Below are 24,880 nucleotides of genomic sequence, written 5' to 3'. Positions count from 1 at the left end.
TACGTCGCAAGGGCTATCTTGTCATTTTACCAAAATGGGGCAGTAATTCAGCAAGACACCTACACCGTCGACGTCACCCGTCAACGAATTCAGTATAACAATTCTCAATCACAGCTACAATATTTTACACCCATCTATTTACCGAAATAACCGTTCTACCCTTGCCCCACGCACACAAAAAACGTACAATATCATACAAGCGATGTCGAACACTTGCAGTAGCCAAAACTTTTCCGGGGAGAGACCAGATTAGACGTCAACGTTGGCTTTGTTTCCGGCGAGGATGAGTGATATTTCCAACCCACGGCTAAATGCTTGGTTAAAGAGAAGTCGAGACTGGAAGGTGGAGATGAAGGGGAACCAGGACAAGAACGCTATAGGAGCGAAAATGAACATCCCCATACCGGCATCATACATCCTGGCAAACTCCCTCACTGAGTCCCATAAACCTAGACTCCTCACGATACTCTTCCAGGTGACCGCTAGCTGTTTTACGCACAATTGAAACAGCTTAAATAACTTTGCAAAATGATCGTGTATGTAGATTAACAAGTGCAGTGATGTAAAGTCTAACTTACACATAATATTGCCCATCCGGTAGGAATGATTGCAAGCAGGCTTGCGAACAGGTCAGCTATTGAGAGTTCGGTAAATATTACAAGAAGAGCAATAACCGCAACAAGTCCTAAGGCCGCCACACCCTGTGCAAATCTCATCACTAGCTGGAAGTTGGCCGACTTTTTGGGACTGTAACTGAACACCTGGAATGCAAAATAAATTCAGATTATTCAGTCACGTAGAGTAAGAGTTTAATTGAAATTTATCGAGCATACTCAAAAGGGGCAATGACAACTTTCTTGGTACAAACCTTGAAAATCAGGACAATGGTCACCAATACAACCCAAGAGAATCCGTAAATCTGGATCAAAACCAAAAGAGAGAACTGTCAAAATAAAGAGCGAACAACGCTAACAATCAAGAGAATATGTTCAATACAAAATCACAAAAAGGCGAACTAAACATCAGAAGCTAAAGCTGTATGCACACGTTCAACTATGCACTGTAGTATCAGTTGGAACTAGCAGAGTTGTAATCATCTTTCTCAAGGACAAATCAAAATGAAACCGCAACAAAATTCTATACTAATCTCGTTATTACGAAATCACAAAAAAAATTCTATATGAAATTACAACATACTCAAATTCACATCAAGTAGCTTCTGTGCCAGATAATAACACCCATCTCCAGAGCACGCCCAACCTACCAGACAGAATTCTCCTAACTTCTTTCTTTTCCTCTTTTTATTTATCTTTTCAAATTGTGCGAGTGCAGAGTATATATACGAGGAAAGCACAACCCATGGCAATAATCATCTCACAATTTAACAGAAAATGATATAAGCACCAGTCCACAACCTAATGAACGCATATTTCCCCTAGCATTTCCCAGAGGCAAGATTCGGTTGGCAAGATGTACAGTACGAGGAGATACGTTGGTTGACTTTGCACTCATGTATGATTCGTTTGAAAGTTGAAAATTATATAAAAGAGAGAATATGAAGTGTACCGCAAGTGATGTGTCCTTTGCAGTGATATGGAGTTTGTAGACAACACCATATTGAAACAAGAAGAATCTCAAGCTCAAAATTGTTTCCAATATACGACCTCTCAGCGTTTGAATATGCATCTGCATAAGCATAAAATCAACTTAAACACATCAAATAAATAAAACAAGGGCTAAAAAGAAAAAACAATCTAAATGCTAGTGCCCCTCCACTTGACACCAATCTAAAGGCAAAAAGAAAAAAAAACCAAAAGCTACACGAAATTTAGCTCCACAGCCAGGTGCGGTTTCCTTGAGATTTGTAGATAAAAAAGCATGACAATGTGTTTACAACAGAGATAACCTCAAGTATACCAACACAGGTCTACACAGCCAAGCGACCCACAATCCTAAACCAAGCTAAATTAAAGAATTAACATACAAAAGCCTCAGTCCAAAATAATAGGACTTTAATTCAATCTATACAGATAACTGCAACATGAAAACTTATGTACACGATAACAGATAACAACAGACATTTTAATATTAATAAACCAATTAAAAAATTTAGAAAAACAGACACCACTTTTGTTGAAATTCTAATATTATGTCAGTTACAAACCTGTTCCTCATCCCACCAGGATTCCCAACTATGCTCTCCCTTAACTCCTACCCCACCTCTGTAAAGAAGCCAACCGGTCCAATCATCAAAGTCCTCCACCGTCCTGTTTAATTAGTAAGGGAACATCTCAGATGTTACAAAAGAAGAACAGATGCACATATATGTATCATACAAATAGAAAGTCAACCAAAAATAACAACATACTTTTGCCACTCGAAACCAGACGGATTAAAGATATAGGGAGCAAACAACCAGGAGATGACAAGGAACCAACTACTGAGAGTTAGCAAAATGTAAGAAACAGCACCACCATCTACGTAACCATATGCAATGTAAACTATGAGAAGTAGAGCCACTTCAAACCTGAAAAATTAAGACATGATTTATAAGAGCTTGACAAAAGGAAAAAAAAAGTTTAAAGAACTTAACGAATATAAGAACGGAAACGAAATAATGTAACTGGAAAATATCACTCACGCTTTGACAAAATGACTCCTTGAGTAGAGCCTGTAATTCTCAGCAAACTTTATGTGCTTGACAACAAAGCCTCTACCAGTTGCTCGGTACTGTTGGTGAAATGAAAATACAAATATAACCCATTAATTCCATACAAAAGGACAAGGATAGACAAAAACAGAACTTTTAAGAAAAGGATAAACCAAATTCATACTTTTGCGCCTCCATGGAGAATAGTGCGCCCAAAATAGTGAGTTTTAGTTCCCAATGAGAACGTGAAGAACACAGAACATAACTGAAGCTGCATTGTGATAAAACTGAAAACCGCCTGTAACACAAAAGGATCTTAATTGCAAAAGCTGAAACACTAGAATTTTAACGCACGATATAAAGAAAACAATGCTTCATCGGCATATAAAGAAAACAATGTATCTTTTCCAGTCTTATTTTAACATTCTCTAGAGCATTGAAAAAATTGTTTATCCTAAATGCCTCAAAGAATTTTAAACGCAAGATATTTCCATATAAAGATTTAAGATTCTTTCTTGTTTGTAGTAGGATTAGGTTATTATAAATAGGTGCTCCATAATTCAATATGGGCAGACTTGTTTGATAAATGAAATTATCTCCCCTTGCTTATCTCTTGCCTCCGTCTTCTAAACCCAAATCTCCTCCTGTTCTAGATCACTCCTTGTCTGTCTATTTCTTCTGTGTTCTAATTCTAAACTTCTATTTCTTGCATCTTGAACCCTAATTCGCATTCTCTTATGGAATTCCCTTATATCCTAAATCTACTAGAATTAAGGAAGTAATCTTAATCCTGTTACAAACAGCAAACTAAATCCTATAGGGAAAAAAATTAAAATGCCCTAGATATTATTCTGCATCACCATCAGTCATCATATAGGGACATTATATATGGACACACACTGATGAGAATTAAATAGACTAACCTTCAGCAATCCCAACTCAAGTATAAAACCCATAATCATTGGAACTGCGGTAAAAATTCCAATCTGGACCAAGAATTGTGTATTGAGAACAGCATCCAATGCTACGTTACCCGACAATTTTGCTTGCCTCGCAATGGCACGATCAAGTCCAGAGAAAGCCTATAAGATTAAACAAAAAGGTATCCTTTACAATGCATTTCTAAAAACTGAGCTGGTTCACCTAAATTTGCCAATCCACTTGACAAAATTATCTTTTCTCCATTATGGTTTAAGTTACCACTTACCAGATAGGCCCTTCCGTATAAGAATATGTATACTACAAGGACGGTCATCTGCATTATGAACCAATTTTTATCACGAAACAAATATGAAGAACAAAAATAACAAAATAGGATTATGCAGGAGTCCAAAGCAAAATACCATTGTACACACGTAGAAACCAACGGTGGTGTAAAAGAAAGAGAACATTCTGAAAAAATCAAAAAGTTGCCCAATCCTGTACACATCTCTACTGAGGACTTGCTCCCCATTTCCACCTGCTACTTTCCCTTCAAACAATGCAATCTGGTTTAACCCAACATCCCTTCCTTTTCCAACCTACACAAAGAAGCACACTATCAGGACACCAGAAAGGTATTCTTCACTTAAATGGACAACAACATTTGCTTAAGTATGGAACCTGAATGTATTCGTGGTGTGTAATGTTACCCTGCCTCAGTGTGGAGTTGAACCCTGCAGAGTTTGTTTTAAATAAGTTGATAAGACACAAGAGGAAGCATACTAAGTTATAAACCCAAAAGATTTAAGTACCCAAAAGAAAAAGATTAAAACCCATAATTTGGAACTCCAATAAAAATAAAATTGAAAATTGAAAATTCATTTGGAACTACTTTCTTCAGTGAGCCGTCAAATTATTAAGGTTATCAACTAAGCTACATTAAAATGTAGACAGTCTTTACACTTCACAGTATAAATATAGTAAAAAAAGAACTAAACTTGGAAAAACTTACAAGGGAAAACTTTTTTCCACCGTCTATGTTAGAAAAATAACACCCAAGGTACATCAACACTAATTTAGATTATTGTCTTTTATGTACAACCATGAAAAATTAAGGAATTCCTCGCTTCCTGTCTTAATTTATGCTTAAATGTCAAAATGATCCCCGTGTTATACTCATTTTGGCCAATTTAACTCCTCTGTTTTACTATGTTTGCTAATTTAGTCTACTCAAATATTCTTTTCCTGAATAACATGTTTTGATACAGAAAGACAGATATTCTGATTTAAAGGCCATTTAGGAAAAGCGGAAAGGCGCGGGGGGGATATAAGAAACAAATCACCAGCATCTTATATGCTTACCTCCAAAAATATCTTCACTTATATTGATAACACGTGACGATTTACTAATCCCACCTCGGGTAGTGTGGAAAATTCGGTCAAACACATCTGGGTGTCCATAGTGCATGCGAACTCTACATATTAGAGAAAACAAAACTCAAACCCATGCCAGAAAATAGTAATTAGGGGAAAACAAACACAATATTTCTAACCATGTATTCAAAATGTTAGGTACAAGCAGGGTCAAGTTACAGAATACCCACTTGAGAGGATATGCTAAAATTCGTTGGGCTAAAGTCACAAAGCTAGTCTCTTGATTGGACATGAACCATGCTAAAGATGAAACACTGCATGGATAATTATAACACACATGTAATCAGTTATGCTGGCCATAATAAAAGGTTGACATACAAATAAAATCTGGAAAAAAAAAATAAGCTGGCCAAACCTTCCAGTAAATACATGCTCTCTCACACCAAGAATAGTTGGATGTCGAAGACCATGATTTCTGCGAAATTCCTCAAGAAGATTTCTCATTTTCATTGCCTCTTCAAGGTAGTTGTCCTAAAGAACAGAATAAGAGAAAATATAAATCAGCTGTTATACCATCCTCAATTGTGGCAAAGTTCCGAATCTCATGTAAAATTAGCCTTGTGTCAAAAATACATGTGATAAACAAAATTAAAGAGAGAGAGAGAGAGAGAGAGAGAGAGAGAGATGGCATTTTTAGGGTGCATAAATTCAATATTTACAAATAAAGTAACAATCCATTAAGTTAAACAGCCATATAGCGAGCCAATGAGAGTTTGAAAAAAAAAATGAAGATAACAAACCAAGCAGAAATGCACTCAGGCACAAACAAACACCCGATGATAGACTGGTCACCTGGTTCATGTCAATAGTCTGAACAGCTTCCCCGCGAGTGAAGATTATGGCATGGTTTTGATTTTCAGGCTTCCCTTCACCCAGCTTCGGATCACCAGGAAGTTTAATGGAGTATATTTCCTGTAAATTGATATTAGACAAGAAAAACACACAATAGCACATAATGAGATTAATAGGTACACTTAAGAGATGAACTAGCAGTGCATAGAAGTTACAGTGACGATATTAAGCATTATTCCCAGACTGTTTGTACCATTCACCTAATATAGTCAACTTATAACTGTCGACCCTCTCAACCAAATAATTTGAGTTTTCAGATGGGATGCTTCAATATGTCATTAGTCATATAGGATGACAAAAAGGTCAAAATGATACCAAAGAAAATTTATTCTAGAGTCTACTACAGAAGACCTTAAACTTGATGGAAGAAAAAGACAGGAAACAAAACTTCAGAGTACCTGATCCTTTCCATGTATATCAGCTTTTACAAGCTTTGAATAAAATTCCTTTATGGTCTTTCCTTCAATTGCACCACTCTCCTCCACATGTATATATGCAACCCGAAGGGCCTCATTCCTAGTAACCAAATATGAATTGAAAATAGTATCATAAAAGTAAAAAATAAAATACCTACACCACCATCCAGTTTCAAAAAAAGTTAGGATGAGGAAAACTAAGGTTATCTTATTGTAAATATATAACTTGGCATCCTCAAAAGAGTTGAAGAAACTGTATGCAGAAATCTGATATATGATTGGAACAGAACAGCAAGCATATAACCTAGGCTACGGATGGCTAGGAGGTATCATTAACTGTGCAATTTAAGCTCATCTAAACAAGAAGCGATGCTTTACAATCACACTCGACCATCTAGGTGAGGGTATTTTGAACAAGATATGAACCCCAATAAGAAGGTTTATATACTTGACACAGACCTAACTTACCATTACAGGTGGTACTAGTCTACTGTCCACATTCAGGAGGCCTTGTCTTAAACGCAGAATTAATAATAAGAAAATAAAGAATCTCATTGTTTACAAACTCATATGAAAGGGTCTATATAATTCAAAACTTGAGAGATACATCACATTAAAAGATCATACCTCTGCAACAAAAGGGATATATCAGCAGCCTCTGGTGCCTTTCTCTGCTTTTGTTGCCCATAAATTTGGCATGACACCACGTAAGTAAATTTCAAATCTGCTTGTGCTCGAGATTCACATGACAACTCGTAGCCTTGACTTGTGAAGACATCATTTTGAGGATAATCGTCCACTAACAGTGCAGGAAGAAACGTTTAAGTCACACACATAGTTCAAGAGCTCACCCAAAGACTCTTGAAAGCAATTCGAATTCCCACAAGCAAATACCTCCGAGTGATCTTCTTTCCAGAAAACTCTATAGCATTAAAGCCCTTCTATAATACATCATACCACGCACTGCAATTCAATAACATTAAATCATTAGGTACAAGTCAAATAGTAAACCGACCTAACTGAAATATGATAATAAATGTAAATGAACTACCAGAGACGTTAAGTTTTTGAAACAAATGCCAGCTATGATAGCAAGTGAAACTAACCTGTCCTGGCTAACGTCTGCCCACGATAAGATACCCAAAACCGAAGCTCCAAAGAATCACTTGAATTTTCTTGCAGCTCAGCATCCCCAGTAGACTCACCCCGACCAATCCGTTCCAAAAAGTTGTCCCACTCATCTAAAATGAAAGACAAATTCTTAGCCATTTAATGTAAAATAAACAGAGAAACCAACTAATAAATCAATGAGGCAGGCATAAACTACAGTCATGGAGAACAGGGATCCATCTCAAAGAAGCAAGTTTAGCTGAAACAAACAGTCACATATTTGTTCAAGGTTTAATTCATTTAGAGGTTGCCAAGTGACTAAAGGTCAAAGTCATGTCCATCTTCAGCTGGATAATAACTAGGCCACCCAAGATAAAATGCCCTTGTAGAAGAAGCATGGTTCATGCTCGCAATCTGTTTAGATTTAATTAATCCAAGCACAAGAATTCTAGAATTTGGCTCCTATCAGCATACAGGTCGTACAGGACTGGGCCACATATGTATAAACTTACTATATCTAATATATTATCTGCACTTGTGCCTAACTCAATCACATGACATAAAGGCAGAATATTAATGTGGATAATGATTATGTTCTTGTGAATATAAACATAAATGCAGAATAACATACCTGGAAAAATTTTCTGAAGATAAAAAAGAATTGATATTCCATCCTCATTTTCAACTCGCAGTTCAGAGGAACTATAAAGTACCGTCTCACTGTAGTACGGGGTGAAGACACTGTTCTCAAACAAACAACAGAATTTCAAAATAAAATAAATAAAACTGACAGGTAATGAAATTTCAGCTCACATGAAGAAAATCGTTTACCAGAAAGGAACCATTTCACTAACTGGCTTTGCTGAAGGCATGTCCATAAACAATGAATTTGTAAAAAACTCTAATCTTCTCCTTGCTTCAAGATTTTTTGGAATATTTGCCGCAGAATCCTTTACGGTGACAAGAAGGTGTAACCGCTTAACCAGCTCTTTCTGTGGCAACATACACAAAAATTTATACATAATTAAAACCCCTGTAATTTTGAAGACATAATATAAAAGGCATGGATTTTTCCCTTTTTGTCTTCCATTCGATGATGCTTACAGTTTCTGGATCATTGGGCCACTTTATCCTGGAAAACAGGCGCCCTTCATTTCTTGCTTTTGCTAAAAGGCTCCAAGTGTCAAGCTGCTCCCTGGAGCGTGAAGGGAGAGAAAAGAAAAGATAATTATAAACATCACCAGAAAATAAAAAAAATACTGTGTAAAATTAAAGAGAAACAATTCACATACCTCAAATCAGATGACAAAAGATCATGAGTAACAACCTCATACAGATCAAATACAGATTTAGCAGCACCCTTTGCAAGTACATCAGTTTCATTGCGTATCTGACATAAACCATCCATGTGAACAATAAGACATTACAAAGCCATATTACAAGGATAAAATGACATGATATCCAATAATAAACCTAAAAATATTCAACAAGCTGTGTATAAACCATAAAAAGAATTAAATTATATGTAACTGTAGCTACATGTTCTGTAGTAGCCAGGTGTAAGAGAAAAACAAATGGAACCAGGACTTTACATAAAGCAACCGTATACGAGTGACGACAAATTTACAATGACAAGCACCAGAATAAGAGTTCTAAACTATTAATTTAAACAATATGAAACCTTATGCAAATGGTCAAAGAATATACCAGCAGCCCAGTTAAAGCTGTAAGTTTCTGTAACACCTGCGGAAGCTTCTTAAGGGTTAAAGTTATGACGAGAGAACCCTCCATAATGCTGTTGTTGATCTCGCGGTAGATCCTTTCAACCCTACCATAAAGAAGGTTGCACAGCAAAACAACAACATGACAATCATGATATATAACAATCTGACACATTTGAAAAAGAAGAATAACATTGTAAATATAAGAGAATTCATACCAAAGTCTCCCTTCACCATCAACCAGAGAATATAATATCTTTTCAATACTATAGTAGACTTCCTGAACTGCATATGCCATGTACTCATCCCTGCAGATTCTATTCCAAAGATCTGCCTGTGTATCTTTGCAGTCCAAAGCCAAATCAATTGCCAGCAAAATCTGTAAAATATAAAAATAAATAAAGAAAGAAAGAGGTTTTATACTACTAATTTCTACTGGCTAAATCTATTTTCCAAATAAAATCAAAAGGTCGTACCTTGCTACTCAGAAGAAACAGGGGCCATTGAACTAATCTTAGACTTCCTGTGTTGCTAGGTATACATAGCAAATCCATCTCCCTGTAGGATAAAAAAAAATGAAGGTTCAAGGCATACGAACCATAGGACAAAAAAACACTGGAGTAGTAGAAGCATAGCAATTGAGATTTTTCTTCTCATTGGCAAGTAGCAAGCCTCATCATATTACCTATTACTAATAAAATCCTCCTCTCGCAAGCTTTTGATTATCTCATTCCAAAATGGCGAAAACGTGGCTGCATACATCTTGTTTGGATCTTGAGAATCCTGAATGAACAAACTCAAACCTCAATGCCAAAAATTTCATAGCAGGAAGAAAACAAAAAGGGAAAACAAAAGTGGTAGCAGTAACAAGAACAGAGAAAAATGCAGAGACAAACTTGCAAAATAACCACAAAAAATAAAAAAAATCACAAGTGGACAATGAATTTTAAGATGCAGACATTTTTAGAAGTTGTCAAGTAATTTCACTGCAAATGGATTTTTACAGGATGGAAGCTAGATAGTGTCATGTTAGATCCATCCAACAATCCAAGAACAAAATGAAGTGTCCCAGATGCAGCTGGCATATCCTATTCGATGGAGTGAGCAATTAACATGCATAGACGCTTTCTACTTGTGTCCCACTATCTTGCACAAATAGAGACTTACAGTGAAGCCTAAAAACTATTATGTAACTCAAAATAACTCTAGACATCCTAGATTACTTTCATAAAGCAAAAACTTGCAGCATTGCTTTGTGCTAACATGAAATATGAATGACCTAATAAAATAACTGAAGGGTATGTGATGCCTTCCTCAAAACTTCAGTAAGGGAAAGAAATCAACTTAAGAAAATCACCTGGGATGACTGAGTGTTAAACGGCAACCTGGAAAAGGTGAATTGAGATGCCAGTTATTAACAAAAAATGACAAAGGAAAACATAATTTCGATTACAAACCATTTGAAAATGACACTGACCAAGATCCAGTTTCATCAATGGCTATCAAGTCACATATTAGTAGGGCAGTGCTATCCACACACCCCTTTTTACCCACACACACCTTTCAAGTTTTGACCATCGGATCGAAATGAATTGAAGAGGATCAAAGGATAGAAACTACCAGGGGGTGGGTGGGCAGTAAAAAGGTGTGTGGAGTGTGGACAGCACCACCATATTAGTATACTAGACAATCAAGCATCTTATTATACCATAATACTTATTATACCATAATATCAGCAAGGCCATATTAATATACTACGCAATCTGTTTAGTTTTTAAGGTTGCCGTTTCACAAGACCTGTGCGCCTCAGACCAAAAAATTCAGAAGTAAACGAAAATTAAAAAATAACCACCTTTTATTTTGTGAGACGAGATTCTTGTCAAAAGCTTCTGGAAAACTCTCAAAGCGTTTATGCACCATTTCAATCGAACGTATCTGCCACAAACAAACAACTAACCCTGTAAGAAATTGTGATGAATTCCATGATGAAACAAGTGTAAGGAAAACAGAAAACATGAGACCAGATGAGATGATAGAATGACGTATGTTATCCTACATTTTCAAACAGTTTTCCATAACAACTATAAACTTACAGTAACACCATGTTTAATAATGAACAATACAAACAAAGGGCGGGAATTACACACGTGGTACAGAGAGAAATTGCAGCTATTTAGAGTAGATAATACCTCGCCCAATCGAGCTCTTGCACCGATCACACCACCAATTATGGCTGACAGGAGGGTGTACCATATGTAAAAATCCATTAGATAGATCTGGACCATAGAACATACATTAGAACAGAGCATCCTAAGTGGATGCAACATGCAGATTCTAAGACACAACAAGCTGTTTCAATTCAAAAGGTAACAAGGGAGAAAGCCCTTGATCTGAGAAAGACATGAAAGTGAGGATCTCACTTGAGGTACAACAGATTCTTAATGCTATTTTAAAACATTCCCAAGGTCATACTTAACCGAACTCAACATTGTCTAACACAATACATCTCCATGAAGTAGAGTTAATCCTCTCATTTAGAAGAACTTTGAAGCTAAAGAAAGAAGATACTCACACCCACAACAGGAGCCCATAGGCAAGCTACAGTCAATGCGTTATGGTTGTCTGCAAAAACACAGGTATACATCAATAACATGTAGCAGCATTCGATTCTAAGCAAAATCAATCCACTAAAGAAACATCAAGAACCATGGAATCATTAATTTTTTACAAATAAAGAAAAAAAAGTATGTTCATATAAAATGAAAAAAGTTACACTTAAGCTTACAAATTAACACAAATTTTATGATTTAAGACGTAATTGCTATTGAGAATCAACATGATATTCAGTTTAAGAGACGCCATATCACTACAAACGTATCATGATACAATACAGCCTTAAACATATAATCAGATAATTCGCAAAGAATGAAGAGAAAGAGACAATTAGTACAAAGATATCCACCCAAACAGTACATTATTTTAATTCTTTTTTTTTTCCTAGAAGAAACGATAGAATATTATTAAACCAATAGAAGAAATTACAACTGGATAAGAAATCTGCCAACTAGAAAAATTAGCTAAGACCTTTCAAGTAGGACTACTTCAAACTGAATGATATTCAACACATGCATCACTATATGAGAAAGAGTATAATCCCTGAACTCATTCGAAACTGATGCCCAGAGGGCTGCCCAGTATCTATCTCTACCCCATAGTTCCTCTACTTCCACTCCCTTATAATCTTCAAAAATTCTTCTATTACACTCCAACCAAATGTTCCGAAAAAGTGCCAACACCAAACAGACCCACAAAGCTGTAGCTTTCTTCCCCTTTCCTAAAGGCTTAAACTTGGTGCTTAGAAGCTCGAAACATCCCCTTGAAATCACCCAACTAGCTCTAACTTCCTTGAACAATTTCCACCACAGCTGCATCGAGTAAGAACAATGGAGAAAAACATGATTAACACTCTCCTCAGATTTACACAAACTGTACCACAGTGGAGAAATGCATATAAAAGGCCTTTGCTTTTGAACTTGATCACATGTGTTGACCTTCCCAATAGCCACTAACCACACAAGAACTTTGACCTTTGGAAAGGTGGAAAATGTTGAATAGTTCCATTGTTGCACAAGGAGGAGCTATAGAAATTGCAAGTGAACGATCCTGACCCATTTAGCTTCCACCTTCTATTATCCGTTCTTGATTGAATCGAACAAACATCTTCCTCCTCTAATAACCTAGCCACCTCTGCTAACTCCAGCTCATTCAAATTTCTTCTGAAATCGAAATTCCAACTCAATGGCTGAAGAGAAGAATCCACAAAACTTGAAATGCTCTAGTCGTGCTTTCTCGATAACAAAATAATCTAGGATACTGCTCTTTCAATGGTCCACCCTCCGACCAACCATCCTCCCAAAACCTCACCCTCCCCCAATTGCCCACCTCAAAGTTACAACGCTCTAGGAAAGAAGAAAGACCAGATGAAATATCTAACCAAGGACAACTACTCAACCACGCAGCGAAGGGTTTGCGTCCCACCCTTAGACTCCATCTCGTACTTGCTCCTTATCACCTTGTGCCAGAAAGAATTTGATTCCTTTCTCCAAAGCCATTTAGTGAGTAAAGCTTTATTCCGTTTGCTTACGTTTTTTTAAAGTTGTAGGAATGACACAAATATAAAGATGCCAAGCACTAACACATCAAGTTTTAAAGTGCAATCTCTTGAAATACCAAGAGCTTCAAGACATAACAAGGACCTTCCATAAGACGATTGTTGGAGACCACTAGGGAAGATCTAGTGCTTTGTGGGCCATGTGCAAAAAGAGGAACAGTGAGAAAGGCGGTTCAACATGATTTTAATGTGAATCAGAGGATGTTGATAAAGTAGTCATCCTGAATGTAAAAGTAGCTTCTTGACATCATGTCATCCCATTTAAAGTTAGACCAATTATTGCAGTTCCCTAAATTTATGGGGCCTAAAGACAGCAATATCTGAGTTTTTTGTCCCCTTCTACTAGAAAACATAAAATATGCTTTGGATTGACTGCTGATTCAAGCAACTAAGTATTAGTGAGCAATGAGCATAAACAAGAACACAGAGTAAAATAATGTTGAGAAACTCACTCTTTGACACCAAATCATGCCATGCGTATTGCAGAGATGGAAGGTTCACAATAATTTTTGTGGGTTCAACAAGAGGTTTAATCTGCAGTATAAATGAAGACTCAGTAATTGAAATGATTGGCATGTAAACTTGTTATGTTCACACGATACACTGACTCGATATATAAAAAAATAGAAGACAAATACAATATGTCCTAAAGTTCATGTTACACTATAAAGCAAAATCATATATTACATTCAACTCAAACTCATCCCAAACTAGAAGAACTACACTTGGAAATGAATATTTTTAAATATTTGAACCAAGAAGCCCAAGGAGAGATTAAAAATTTAATTCTATCCCACCACTACAATTCCATTCCCCCTCTCCATAAAAAAAATAAAAAAAAGGTCGTACCCAGTGCACAAGGCTCCCGCTTTACGCAGGGTCTGGGAGAGGTAAATGTCGGCTAGCCGTACCCCCATTTATGGAGAGGCTGCTCCCAAGTCTCGAACCCGAGACCTACCGCTCATGGGCGAAGGCACTTGCCATCGCACCAAGTGCGACCTCTCCATAAAAAATAAAATAAAAAATAAAAATAAATAAATAAAAAATAAAAACCAATTTCCAATTCAACCAAACCTACAGCTCGTATTGACTAAATTCTCATTTAATTCTATAACCAAACGCTAGACTTGTTGATCAACTGAAAATTATAATCATTGATCGGTAAAACTCAAGGATGAGTAAGAGTAGCCTTGCCTGTAGAAAGTAGGTAAAGGTGAACTTGCAGATGAAAATCACCAACCAAAAGAGCACATATCTGCAAAAATTAGAATTTTTTTACACAATATACAAGGCTCTTTTACATATGTGGTCTCTTGAAGAAATAAAGGTAATCAACCAGCATGGAGGTCAACACTCGTTTTGACATCCAGATATAGACAAACAAGAAAATTAAATTGAACCAGGCTGTCAAATTATACTGGCCGGAGTACCGACAGAAATCTTCATCACGAAGATCTGTACAAACTTGAGAACTCCAAATACCAAGAGACAATGATAAAGTGAAAAAGAACACAATAACTCTAACGAACTCAAAATAGCTTAGGGTTGCTACAAATATATCAGTAGACTCTCAGAACATGACAGGGAATGACACCATAACTTACATATAAAAAGTTAAAGAGGTAAGTCTCCCTTGAGTGATGACAAGAGTAGCCTAGCGACAGAGATTCTATCAATATGCCAGAATATCTGATATATCATCTGAAAAGCAAAAGCATATCTAAACCTAAAATAATCTGGACAACTCAATCATACTAAGTCCAATCGGATAACAAATAATCAACAAGTTCCATTTAACACATACTAGTCTATTTGTAATGTGAACAAAAAAAGGATAAGGCAAGAACAAAAAAATATTAAAGTATACTCTATTAAGCCTTTATCTAAAGAATTTGTGTTCATTGAATGAGCCCCTTTTTTTTTCCAAGTTCCAAGGGTCACTTGAGACTGTATTCCAAAATAATTAGTGTCAGCTCAACTCAACTACATCAGATTCTGAATAGAATTTGTGTACATTGAATGAGCCCTTTTTTTCCCAAGTTCCAAGGGTCACTTGAGACTGTATCCCAAAATAATTAGTGTCAGCTCAACTCAACTACATCAGATTCTGAATAACAGGATCACATTGTTAATCATGAGAACAAAAGAAATGAGGCTCAAAGCTGAACAGATGGTAAAAAATACAAAGTTCCATTTGTCCACACACCTGCAATAATCGCTCATCTTCTCATAAAGACCACGTCCAACAAAGTAACGCTCCTGAAAATGCAAATAAAAGCAAAAAATAAAGTCATCACCATTTTGGCCCTAGCAATTTAAAATTATTTGGTCACCATTTCAAACCAAGAAAAATAGGACTTGCCTGATAAATCCACTTAAAAAATTGGAAGAAGGATTGATCAGACATCTCAGAAATTTTATGACAACCCGGAAACTTAAGCAATAGCGCAAGGCCTATGCGCAAAGCTGCATAAACACCCAATACAAGAATATATATCCGAAAGTAAAATGAATCGGAGTTTCTGTCATTTCTTTCCTGCAGAACTTTCCTGCAAATTTATAAATTGTAAATGTATTAAACAGATATCAGGTAAAAATGTTGTTTGGGTAACTGTCTAAAGGAAAGAAGACTCACAGGTAGATATATGTCACAGCAACAGAGCTCAAGCCAAACCAGAAAAATCTAATCACAAGTCTGGAGATAGCCATGCCTCTGGCTGTGGTGTAAGCTCCAAACATGAGCACCACATCCAAAAAACCTACACATATAGGACATCAGCCAACGAACAAAAAAGGAAAAAAATAGCAAAAATGGAATAAGTTTTTTAGACTTATTTGCAAGGATCAATCTGCATATTATTTGGAATACGCAAAAATAAATAAATAAATAACACTTACTCTCTATGAAGCTCATGATGGCAAAAGTTGGCCCAATGCTAAGGACTGTCTTAATAGTATCCAAATTGATGCGTCCTTTATTAAAGGCTATAATTGCCAAGGCCTTCACAATAGAAAACACAAATTATATACAACAACAACAACAAGGCCTTATCCAATTAAGTGGAAATGCAAATTATATAAATAAATAAAATGTAGAAAACACAAATTATATAAAAAAATCAAATGTAGGCATTTAAGCCGAACTATCTCAGAAACCATATGTGGAAATGCAAACTTAACCTGGAACATCAAAGCTAAAAAGATCCACAGGCGATGGAAACTTCGATACAAGTGAAAAAAGGTCCGATGCTCAACGAAAGTGCTTTTTCCGGTCTGCCAATCCAAAGCAATAATCAAAGAGAGGAGGAAACAAATGGTTTAAGCGAAAGGATGTTTTTCCACCTATATGATATAACTTACAAGCAATAACAAGTGAGACTAAAACAGAAAACTACACCCCAATACTATCTTTGTACATACTAGTAAATTGTTAACACCTTAATTATTACTTCACCAACATATGTAATTGATCAGAATTTACTACCCAGCCAATCTGAAATACATATGTTAATCACCAAAGAGATTCGACATGTCAACAATCAATTGAAAATTTTGGACCAAGACTTTCAGAAACAATTCATGTACCATAATTTCATCATGCTTAAGCAAACCAGTTACATCATGCTTAATCAAACCAGTGATGCTTAAAAATAAATAATTGAAGAAGAAAGGTAGAAAGAACAGTTGTGAATAAGAATAGAGTGAACATACAGCTATACAATTCTAGTTGTTAAATTTGAAAAAAATAATATACAACTTGTAAGTTTGAGACAACTGAATGTGGAACATCCGTACATGATGAGATTAGGAGGGTAAATATGGACACCATCAGAGTTTTAAATAACTCTTATTCATTGAGATTTTTTAGCAGAAAGGTGCCAAATGAAAATATGTAGTGTCAAGTTTAAGTTTCTTACCTTCAGAAGGATCGAATATACAAAAGCATGAATCAACTTATTTTTTATAAGGAGACAGTTTTATTCGAAGAAAGAAAAGGTAAACCGAGAGGGTAGTCTAGCAGACCAGCCCAAACACCGCAGCCCCAATAAGGAGCAGAAAACTATAGATATAACCCTTTTTCCCGTCAAAAGCATGAATAAATTTGGTCACAAGGTAGAGATATAACTAACCCTTTTTCCCTTTTTAGGTTTCAACAAAAATGGTGAATCCCTCCTCATAGGCCAGCTCAATCCAAAACAAGCAGGTGACCTACAGATTGAAAAGGAAATGTCACATTGCCAAAAAGAAAGAATCATATCATTCATCTAAAATATAAACGGCAAACAAACAAACCAAAAGTATTCATTAAAGTCATCATAATTCCTCCATGCTGAATGTGCAGCTTTCCCGTTATTGTTTCTGGCAGCTTCCTGCATGCGAAAAATAAAGCAAAGCAGAAGTTATTGGCAAGACTAAATGGAGAATGTACCAGGCACAATATGACCCTAGAAACTTTTCAAGAAGCATCATCAGGAAGAAACCACCATATCGGTAAAGCCAGCTATGAAACTACCATCTCCATACCAGCAAAGAAATGTAATACCCAAATCCCCCATCAGATGCAACTTACTAGAGAACTAACAATTTAATTCATGCATGCAAAGTTTCAACATCTCAGAACTAGAGGTACCACATAAACAGACTCCATACATTCATAAAACATTATCACCAATTTTAGATAATAAAGGGCCATGGAAACGAACAAAGAGAATTGTTACCTAAAGGGCTTCTACAAGAACCTAAAGTAACAATTGCTATTCTTGTTTCTACCTCTTTTCCGTTAAATTTTTTGGATAAATCGGTTATGTTGATTTTTTTAGAAGCTATAACAGTCAACTTGAGGCTATTAAGTAAAAGAATCTGATGCGACTTTCTCCTAAGGAGAATACAATTATCTGCAGCATTGCACTCTTAATTTAAACAAATAAAGTAAACTCAGTAAGCTATTGGCATGCCGTTGAAAGAAGTGCGATGTTGATTGAAAATAAAAAATAATACACAAACTTTTGAAAGTTATTGAGAAGCCATCTGATAAAGTTGGCAAAAGTAGTTTTAGTTTATAATTAGTGAAAAGGGTTTTAGAGCTATAATGTTTTGATGTATAACCTGCTTCACCATATTATTATTAATATTATTATTAATTAATTAATGCAATTCTAGAGTATTTAAATCCGACAATCTTTACAAAAATTTCCAATAACATACATACCATGATTGAGATAACAACAAATCCAATTCCAAAGTCAAGAACAAAACAAAGTGAGATACTTAAAAAATACAACAAACAAATCTGAAATAGAGGTCCACTGACCGCAGCCAATGTTTCATATATTGGAAAAATGATTTGATCAAGGAAGGACACAGATCCAGACTCTGTTCTGCAGCTGGCAGCGGGATTAGCTTCTCCATGATCTAATATTGCATCTAACTCTTTAGCCATCTGTAGAATAGTAAGATGATGTCATCGGTCATTTGTAATAATATATATAAAATAAACAATCAAACAATTTATGCTATGTTTTATATGCAAAGACTCCTAGCATCACCAAACAAACACAAACAATTTACAATACTGGAGAAACGGCATCCAAAATATTTATTTAAAATTTTCCATGCGGTTATCTTGCACTTACAATATGAACAAATAAATTCAAAAGAGCGAACACTATATACTTCACTTGAACTTGAATACAATTCATACACAAAAGAGAAAGATTAAAATTCTATTTTTTAAAGTAGCAGACAGATTAGAAGAATGTGAGGCGTATGATGAAATTTATGTTCACGGATATCAAACAGTCGTACAGTATGGAAACCAAGATTAAAAGTTTGCACAACTCAATCTCCATAACACAACTAAAACATTTAAAATTAATAAAAAACCAACAATTTTTTAAGATAAATAAACAAATAAGTGAAGGTTATCTAGATAAACTGAGAAGAGTGATCTGCAAACTGCACAATGCTTTGAGGCTTACATGGTGAAATATGTAGCAAATACATTCAGGAAGAAAACGGACATTTGCAGCTTCACCCCATATCAGAAAGTACAAGGAAACCAGAAAAAGTTTCCTGTCCTGATCAATTGCTTGTAAACTGTGAAAGAATATATATGCAATTAGCAGTGTACATAAGAAATTTTTAAAGGGCTGTTAAAATAAGAATTAAGTATTAAAGAAAGCATTAGAGTTGAGACTACCTATTCCATGCAAGGCGTATCCGCAGGTATTTGCACCATTTTATATAATTATCCAGAACTTTCAGAAATACCTCATTTATTGCTTTCTCGTCTACTTTCTGTATACACCAGGACATAAATATATCAATAAACTTCACATCTAGAAGACTATTTCCATGCCCATGGGTCTCATACAACATAAAACGAAACATGACCATGCCAAGAAGCAATGATAAGCAATTTAATTATTACACCTCTAAATGAAAATGGATCTCAAAATGACATACATCTTATAAGACGAATGTGAGCATTAGCGACTCAAGTAAAAAGGGAAGTCCAAAACAGTAAAACACACAAGACCCTACCATTGCAGAGTCTAGAGAGGATCAGGTGAACACAGTCTTACCCCATCATAGTGAGGCTGTTTCCTACTTCAAACCTGAGCTCTCCAAGTTGCAAAGAAGAAACCATAGACTCAAATAAAAAGCAGGGTAGCATAAAAGGCTCCTGCCATTGGGTGGTCTTAGTCTAGGTAGGATCAGGTGTATACAGTCTTAGCCCCGCTTGCAAACAGGTTGTTTTGATTAACAAAAACAAATATCAACCACATGAGGTGACTTAAGTTTCTCGTGTAAATATATCTTTCAAATCTTATATTTTAAAATTTCTTGAAATCACAACTTAAATTTTATAAATATAGACAAGCATATAAAATACCTAGGATATAGGATCACATACTTCAGAAACTGACAATGCTTCAAATTTAATTTTTGGAACTATCTGCTTCACAAGCCATATAGAGGAGGCTAGTAAGGCCTTAAATGCAGAAATGAATTCACATGAAAATTTAGATAAGCAAATAGGAATGTAATAGGTATAATAACTGATGACAAGTTCATCCACATGAGAACAAGAAGGATAATGAGTTAGACCATCTGAAACACTCACTGGATCAGCCGAACCAGGTATACCAAGCCGAGATTGTGCATTTGCAATTGTTAGAACAACATTCTCTCTCTGGTTCCTTACATTGTCTTTCTGAAAAATTTAACCAGAATAGTTATCACATAGGGGATGCATAAGAACAGCAATTGTAATTGAAAACATATGCACATTTTAAGAAGATACCATACCACATTTAACCACATATAAAATTAAGCTTAGGGAAAATATAAGAAAACCCAAACCTGAAAACCAAACACACATTCCAGAAGATCAAACATGTCCGCAGCTCGTTGTCCAGATATCTCAAAATCAGCAGGAAGTCTGGGGAATTCCTCGGTATACCTAAGTGCAGATATTGCACCTCTAACCTGGTGAGACAACCAAACATTTCAGGGGTAACTTCAATGATATGAGAGAGAAAATACGGTGAATGTAACGGAACTCTTGAAGGGCATGAAGACAGATGGCAAGACATAGATAATTCAGGTCAAACTTACTTCTGGGAAAACTCCAATTGCATTGGTCAATGATGGTGCTTCTAGAGGGACAATGTTGTAGGCTGTAAGCTCCCCAGATAATGTTGCACCGGTGTTTTTAACTTTTCGCAACTGGAAACCCACAGATTAAAAAAATCACGTATATTGAAGCAAAAACAACAATGCCGAAAATAATTGGCAACAGAAATTTGTGAATAATGCCTTGTTTTTTCATCAGTATCGTTGATCACCCAAATCAACACAAATAAGTCAATATAAGGTGAAATTTGCTAAATGCAAAGGAATTAAGAGGCAAAAACAAGAAAATGAAATGACAAATACCTCCTCTGTAATAAGTCTTCCAACTCCATTAGGATCAGCATCCTTGCTAAGTGCCTCCATCACCTCAACTAAAGCTCTCAAGGTAGCAATTGTCTTTTTCATTTCTAAATAACTGAGCTCCAATACGAGACAAAAAAGAATAAACAAACAACATATTTAAACAAATCATACCATAAAAGAGGAAGGGAAAGCTCTATCCATTTTCTATATGTTTGAAGAAGTGGAAAAGAAAACCAATTCTTTGGATTTAAAAGAAAAATAACAAACAAAACTTCATGCCACAACGCAGCAGTATATCCACTCACAGAATATAAACTATTTTGGAGGAATTTCCCTTAAGAACAGATACGTTAAGAAAAGAAAAAATAATCTCACTTTCCCCCTTATTAATAATTATGAACTTATTAAATTACAGCTTTGACACATGGAGCAGAAACCTAGTTCTGTTATGCATTCCAGCACATAACGCACAAAGTGGTTTACATTCATGAGTTTTCAATATGCGTACTATAGTCTCCGTAAGAATGCCACATCTCATTAATGTAGAACACAAACACGCAAAAATTTGGACAGAAAACCCAACAATTTTTTCAGTTAAAAAAAAAAAAACGTATCCAACTAAAGTGAAAAATGGAGGCCATACTCGCCAAGGTCAGCACTAAAAGTTCCAGATTCACGCCATCTTTGTTCCTGTTTCTGGATATCATCGACTCTATGTCGTCGCTTGTATCGCTGGTAAAAATCCCAGAGGTGCTCAATATCACGATTCCGATCTATTTGACCCCCATCTTTTTTTGCAAGTTTTTGCTGAAAGAAAATTTCAAATACTCATATCTTAGAACTTTAACCATAAGAAATGAAAAGAAAATACAGTAGACTTACACTAATATCAGCCGTTCAAAAAATTACCAGTCACGATTATAGCTTAAGTGATACCTTGATTACAGACATCAATCCAGTCTTAAACTGAAGAACGCCTCTGCCATCACTTTTCGGATCCAGATTTTGAGCCATACTATATGCCTGCTCACACACTAGCATCCAAACAAAACAACTCTCGTGACTACATAAATATTCCAACAAAATACAAGGATCATAACACCACCAGACCATATATTCCAGCTCGGAAACAAAAGATAGTCCGTAAACCACTTTGATTCGATAGCACATTGGAAACATCTTCACATCAAAGCAAATGCTACTAAAACCAGCAGCATATTGTTGAATTCCAATCCTTATACGCACATACTAAGTTCGACACCATGATTAGCTAAACTTAGCTCGCTTAAAACTAAATCATAAACGAAATTATACGCACATACAGAAGTAGTAACAATTACAACGGCACCAAAAATCGAATTGAGCACTGAAAAAATCAGCATTAATTTAAAATTTTCAAGAAAATAAGAGAAAGAGGCTTACAAATTCTGGAGACGTTGGGGTCCTCAGCTTGAATCGCGTCGGCAGCTTGTAAGATCGCATCGATATTGGTGGTCTTCCCGAGCGACGGCGGGACGGCGCCGGCGATTCCACTAGGAACCCTCTCATGGCCCTGGCCGGAGCTCCTGAGCTGCTCCCGCTTTAGCGTGGCCCGCACCAGCCGCTTCCAATTGTCGTAAACGCTAGCCATGGCATGCGAGCCCGGCTCAAATGGAATTGGAGCTTGCAGATATCAATGCAAATCGGCTGCGCGCTCTCTAGATGTTGACTAGGTCCGAGTTAGGCGGTCCGACTCGGGGAGACTGAGTCGAGTCGGATGGGTTGACGATTTTTGAAACGGGGAAGGGGGGGTTTGGATCTGGTTGCTTGAAAGGTTTAACGAGGAAGGAAAGGTGGTGCGAGGGAAAGTGCGAAGAGAAAAGGGGAGATGGGGAAGATGGAGTTTGAATTACCTAAATGCCCTTTGAGATTTAAACCGCTAAGGCACGAAAGCGTCTGCGAAGCGCGTAAGTCGAGCTTTTTTTCCGCGAGTTATCGAATAGGGGGACCGCGTGTTTACTAGATTGGATTATAGTCGCGCCCAAATAAGATACAAAATTTAAATTTTAACAAGAAGAAAATAAATAAATAAGATGAGAAATAAACAAGTTGCTTGAAGATGTGAAAAAATAGTACTAATAGTTACAAATGAGGATTATGTTTCGTTTGAAAATGTTGTTATAATATTTGAAAACGTTTTTTATGAAAATGTTTTTTGAATAAATCTTAAGTAAAACTTTAAATGGAACTTGAAAAAACACTTTATTACTTCATGCAAGAAGCATGTAATCGGTGTTTCTTGCAAAATGTATTTTAAGTACTTTTGGAGCCCAAGAACATTTTTTTTAAAAGCACTTTCATTTATTTTAAAGCAATTTCAACAAACTCTTGAGGGATTCGACAAAAAACAAGCTCTTGAGGGAATTAGAGCTTATCTTTGTCTTATTAAATTTTTTAAGATGAAGAGGTACATACATTAGTGACACGCTAATTTTTCTTTCCATGCAACTCTGTTACCGCATGAGGCGATTGTGTACTTTTAACCTTGAGGTTTAAGGCCAAATGAAAGGACATGAGTGACAAGAATAACTCTTTATCTTCTTATATTATTAGTTTAGAATAGGGTTGATTTTAATGTTGTCTCATGAAAATTATGATGATCATTGCCAAATCTCCTCAATTTGAGCAATTACATGAACACTTGTGAGGTGGTGTTAATTCATTCTCACATAATTTTATGAGGACAAATTTACCCCTATATAATGTGTATTTTTGCCACTACTACTATGGTGTAATTGTCACATCCCGAGCCGGCCCCCACCACATTCCAACTCGACTCCACTGTAGCACGATATTGTTTGTTTTGGGCCCCGACCATGCCCTCACGGTTTTGTTTCTGGGAACTCACACGAGAACTTCCCAATGAGTCAACCATCCTAAGAATGCTCTCGCTCGAACTCGCTTAACTTCGGAGTTTCGATGGAATCCGAAGTCAATGAATTCCCAAAAGACCTCGTGCTAGGTAGAGATGGGAATATACATATAAAGTTTACATGATCCACCCCCCCCTTAAGGGCATGACGTCCTCGTCGACACACTTCCGCCCAGGGATTGACTCTGATACCAAATTGTCACATCCCGGCCTGGGCCCCCACCACATTCAGGGCTCGACTCCACCGTAGCATGATATTGTCCACTTTGGACCCCAACCACGCCTTCACGGTTTTGTTTCTGAGAATTCACACAAGAACTTCCCAGTTGGTCACCCATAAAGGGATTGCTCTCGCGCGAGCTCGCTTAACTTCGGAGTTCCGATGAAATCCGAAGCCAGTGAGTTACCAAAAGGTCTCGTGCTAGGTAAAGATGGAAATATACATATAAAGCTTACATGATCCACTCCCCTAGGCGATGTGGGATGTAACAGTAATAGTATTTATTCTCACTCGTATTAAAAATTAGTGCATTGTAAAAAAAATTGCAAGTGGTTGATTATTTTTCTCTTCAACCCATGTGCCTTGGATTTAAATTATTCCCCTCACTTTAATTCTATTGCAAAGTGGTAATATCGCTTGTAATAACAGTAATATCCCTTTGTCAAGCATTGGGCTTCAATTTACAAAGGTCAAATTTTTTTGTGCGATTTCTATGATTATACAATATGTTTTAACGTACCTTCATGATAAGA

At 36.2% G+C, this 24,880-nt stretch overlaps 2 protein-coding genes across 2 annotated transcripts; both read right to left on the bottom strand.

The window, feature by feature from the left end:
* On the bottom strand, positions 1–23,112 carry LOC126627238 (callose synthase 10-like). Its single transcript, XM_050296690.1, has 51 exons — positions 22,639–23,112; positions 22,153–22,250; positions 21,860–22,023; positions 21,217–21,328; positions 20,896–21,006; positions 20,641–20,766; positions 20,402–20,491; positions 19,475–19,572; positions 19,254–19,371; positions 18,587–18,715; positions 17,569–17,645; positions 17,406–17,484; positions 16,456–16,548; positions 16,174–16,276; positions 15,911–16,034; positions 15,638–15,824; positions 15,482–15,534; positions 14,470–14,530; positions 13,728–13,809; positions 11,677–11,726; positions 11,294–11,380; positions 10,957–11,039; positions 10,462–10,489; positions 9,790–9,887; positions 9,581–9,662; positions 9,323–9,483; positions 9,091–9,211; positions 8,676–8,773; positions 8,488–8,578; positions 8,215–8,375; positions 8,015–8,124; positions 7,380–7,514; positions 7,168–7,236; positions 6,901–7,072; positions 6,256–6,373; positions 5,798–5,917; positions 5,361–5,476; positions 5,176–5,259; positions 4,934–5,046; positions 4,253–4,305; positions 3,994–4,170; positions 3,858–3,905; positions 3,574–3,732; positions 2,835–2,948; positions 2,642–2,730; positions 2,369–2,527; positions 2,165–2,267; positions 1,567–1,686; positions 869–919; positions 579–761; positions 1–486 (listed from the first exon to the last, which is right to left on the bottom strand). The coding sequence occupies exons 1-33, from the start codon at positions 22,844–22,846 to the stop codon at positions 7,196–7,198; spliced, it is 3,459 nt and encodes a 1,152-aa protein (XP_050152647.1). The 5' UTR covers positions 22,847–23,112; the 3' UTR covers positions 1–486; positions 579–761; positions 869–919; positions 1,567–1,686; positions 2,165–2,267; positions 2,369–2,527; positions 2,642–2,730; positions 2,835–2,948; positions 3,574–3,732; positions 3,858–3,905; positions 3,994–4,170; positions 4,253–4,305; positions 4,934–5,046; positions 5,176–5,259; positions 5,361–5,476; positions 5,798–5,917; positions 6,256–6,373; positions 6,901–7,072; positions 7,168–7,195.
* On the bottom strand, positions 250–6,828 carry LOC126625590 (callose synthase 10-like). Its single transcript, XM_050294642.1, has 20 exons — positions 6,742–6,828; positions 6,500–6,540; positions 6,256–6,373; positions 5,798–5,917; positions 5,361–5,476; positions 5,176–5,259; positions 4,934–5,046; positions 4,253–4,305; positions 3,994–4,170; positions 3,858–3,905; positions 3,574–3,732; positions 2,835–2,948; positions 2,642–2,730; positions 2,369–2,527; positions 2,165–2,267; positions 2,029–2,034; positions 1,567–1,686; positions 869–919; positions 579–761; positions 250–486 (listed from the first exon to the last, which is right to left on the bottom strand). Exons 1-20 carry the CDS (start codon positions 6,826–6,828, stop codon positions 250–252), a joined length of 2,178 nt encoding a protein of 725 aa, XP_050150599.1.
* Positions 23,113–24,880: the final 1,768 nt, after the last annotated feature.

Source organism: Malus sylvestris, chromosome 6, assembly GCF_916048215.2.
Source record: "Malus sylvestris chromosome 6, drMalSylv7.2, whole genome shotgun sequence".
In the NCBI taxonomy this organism is placed as follows: domain Eukaryota; kingdom Viridiplantae; phylum Streptophyta; class Magnoliopsida; order Rosales; family Rosaceae; genus Malus; species Malus sylvestris.
The sequence above is the reverse complement of the archived record's forward strand: the minus strand, read 5'-3'. Positions and strand labels throughout refer to the sequence as shown.

What these genes read in the sequence shown, in the direction of transcription:
- LOC126625590 (XM_050294642.1), bottom strand. Translation starts at nt 6,828, where the DNA reads ATGAGATTCTTTATTTTCTTATTATTAATTCTGCGTTTAAGACAAGGC. An exon ending in AGACTATTGACATGAACCAG is followed by an intron (nt 5,477 to 5,797) that starts GTGACCAGTCTA and finishes TCTGTTCTTTAG; the next exon opens with GACAACTACCTTGAAGAGGC. An exon ending in CACACCACGAATACATTCAG is followed by an intron (nt 4,171 to 4,252) that starts GTTCCATACTTA and finishes TTCTTTGTGTAG; the next exon opens with GTTGGAAAAGGAAGGGATGT.
- LOC126627238 (XM_050296690.1), bottom strand. Translation starts at nt 22,846, where the DNA reads ATGGCTAGCGTTTACGACAATTGGAAGCGGCTGGTGCGGGCCACGCTA. An exon ending in TTTAGTGCTGACCTTGGCGA is followed by an intron (nt 21,329 to 21,859) that starts GTATGGCCTCCA and finishes ATTGGAGCTCAG; the next exon opens with TTATTTAGAAATGAAAAAGA. An exon ending in AAGATGAGCGATTATTGCAG is followed by an intron (nt 14,531 to 15,481) that starts GTGTGTGGACAA and finishes TAATTTTTGCAG; the next exon opens with ATATGTGCTCTTTTGGTTGG.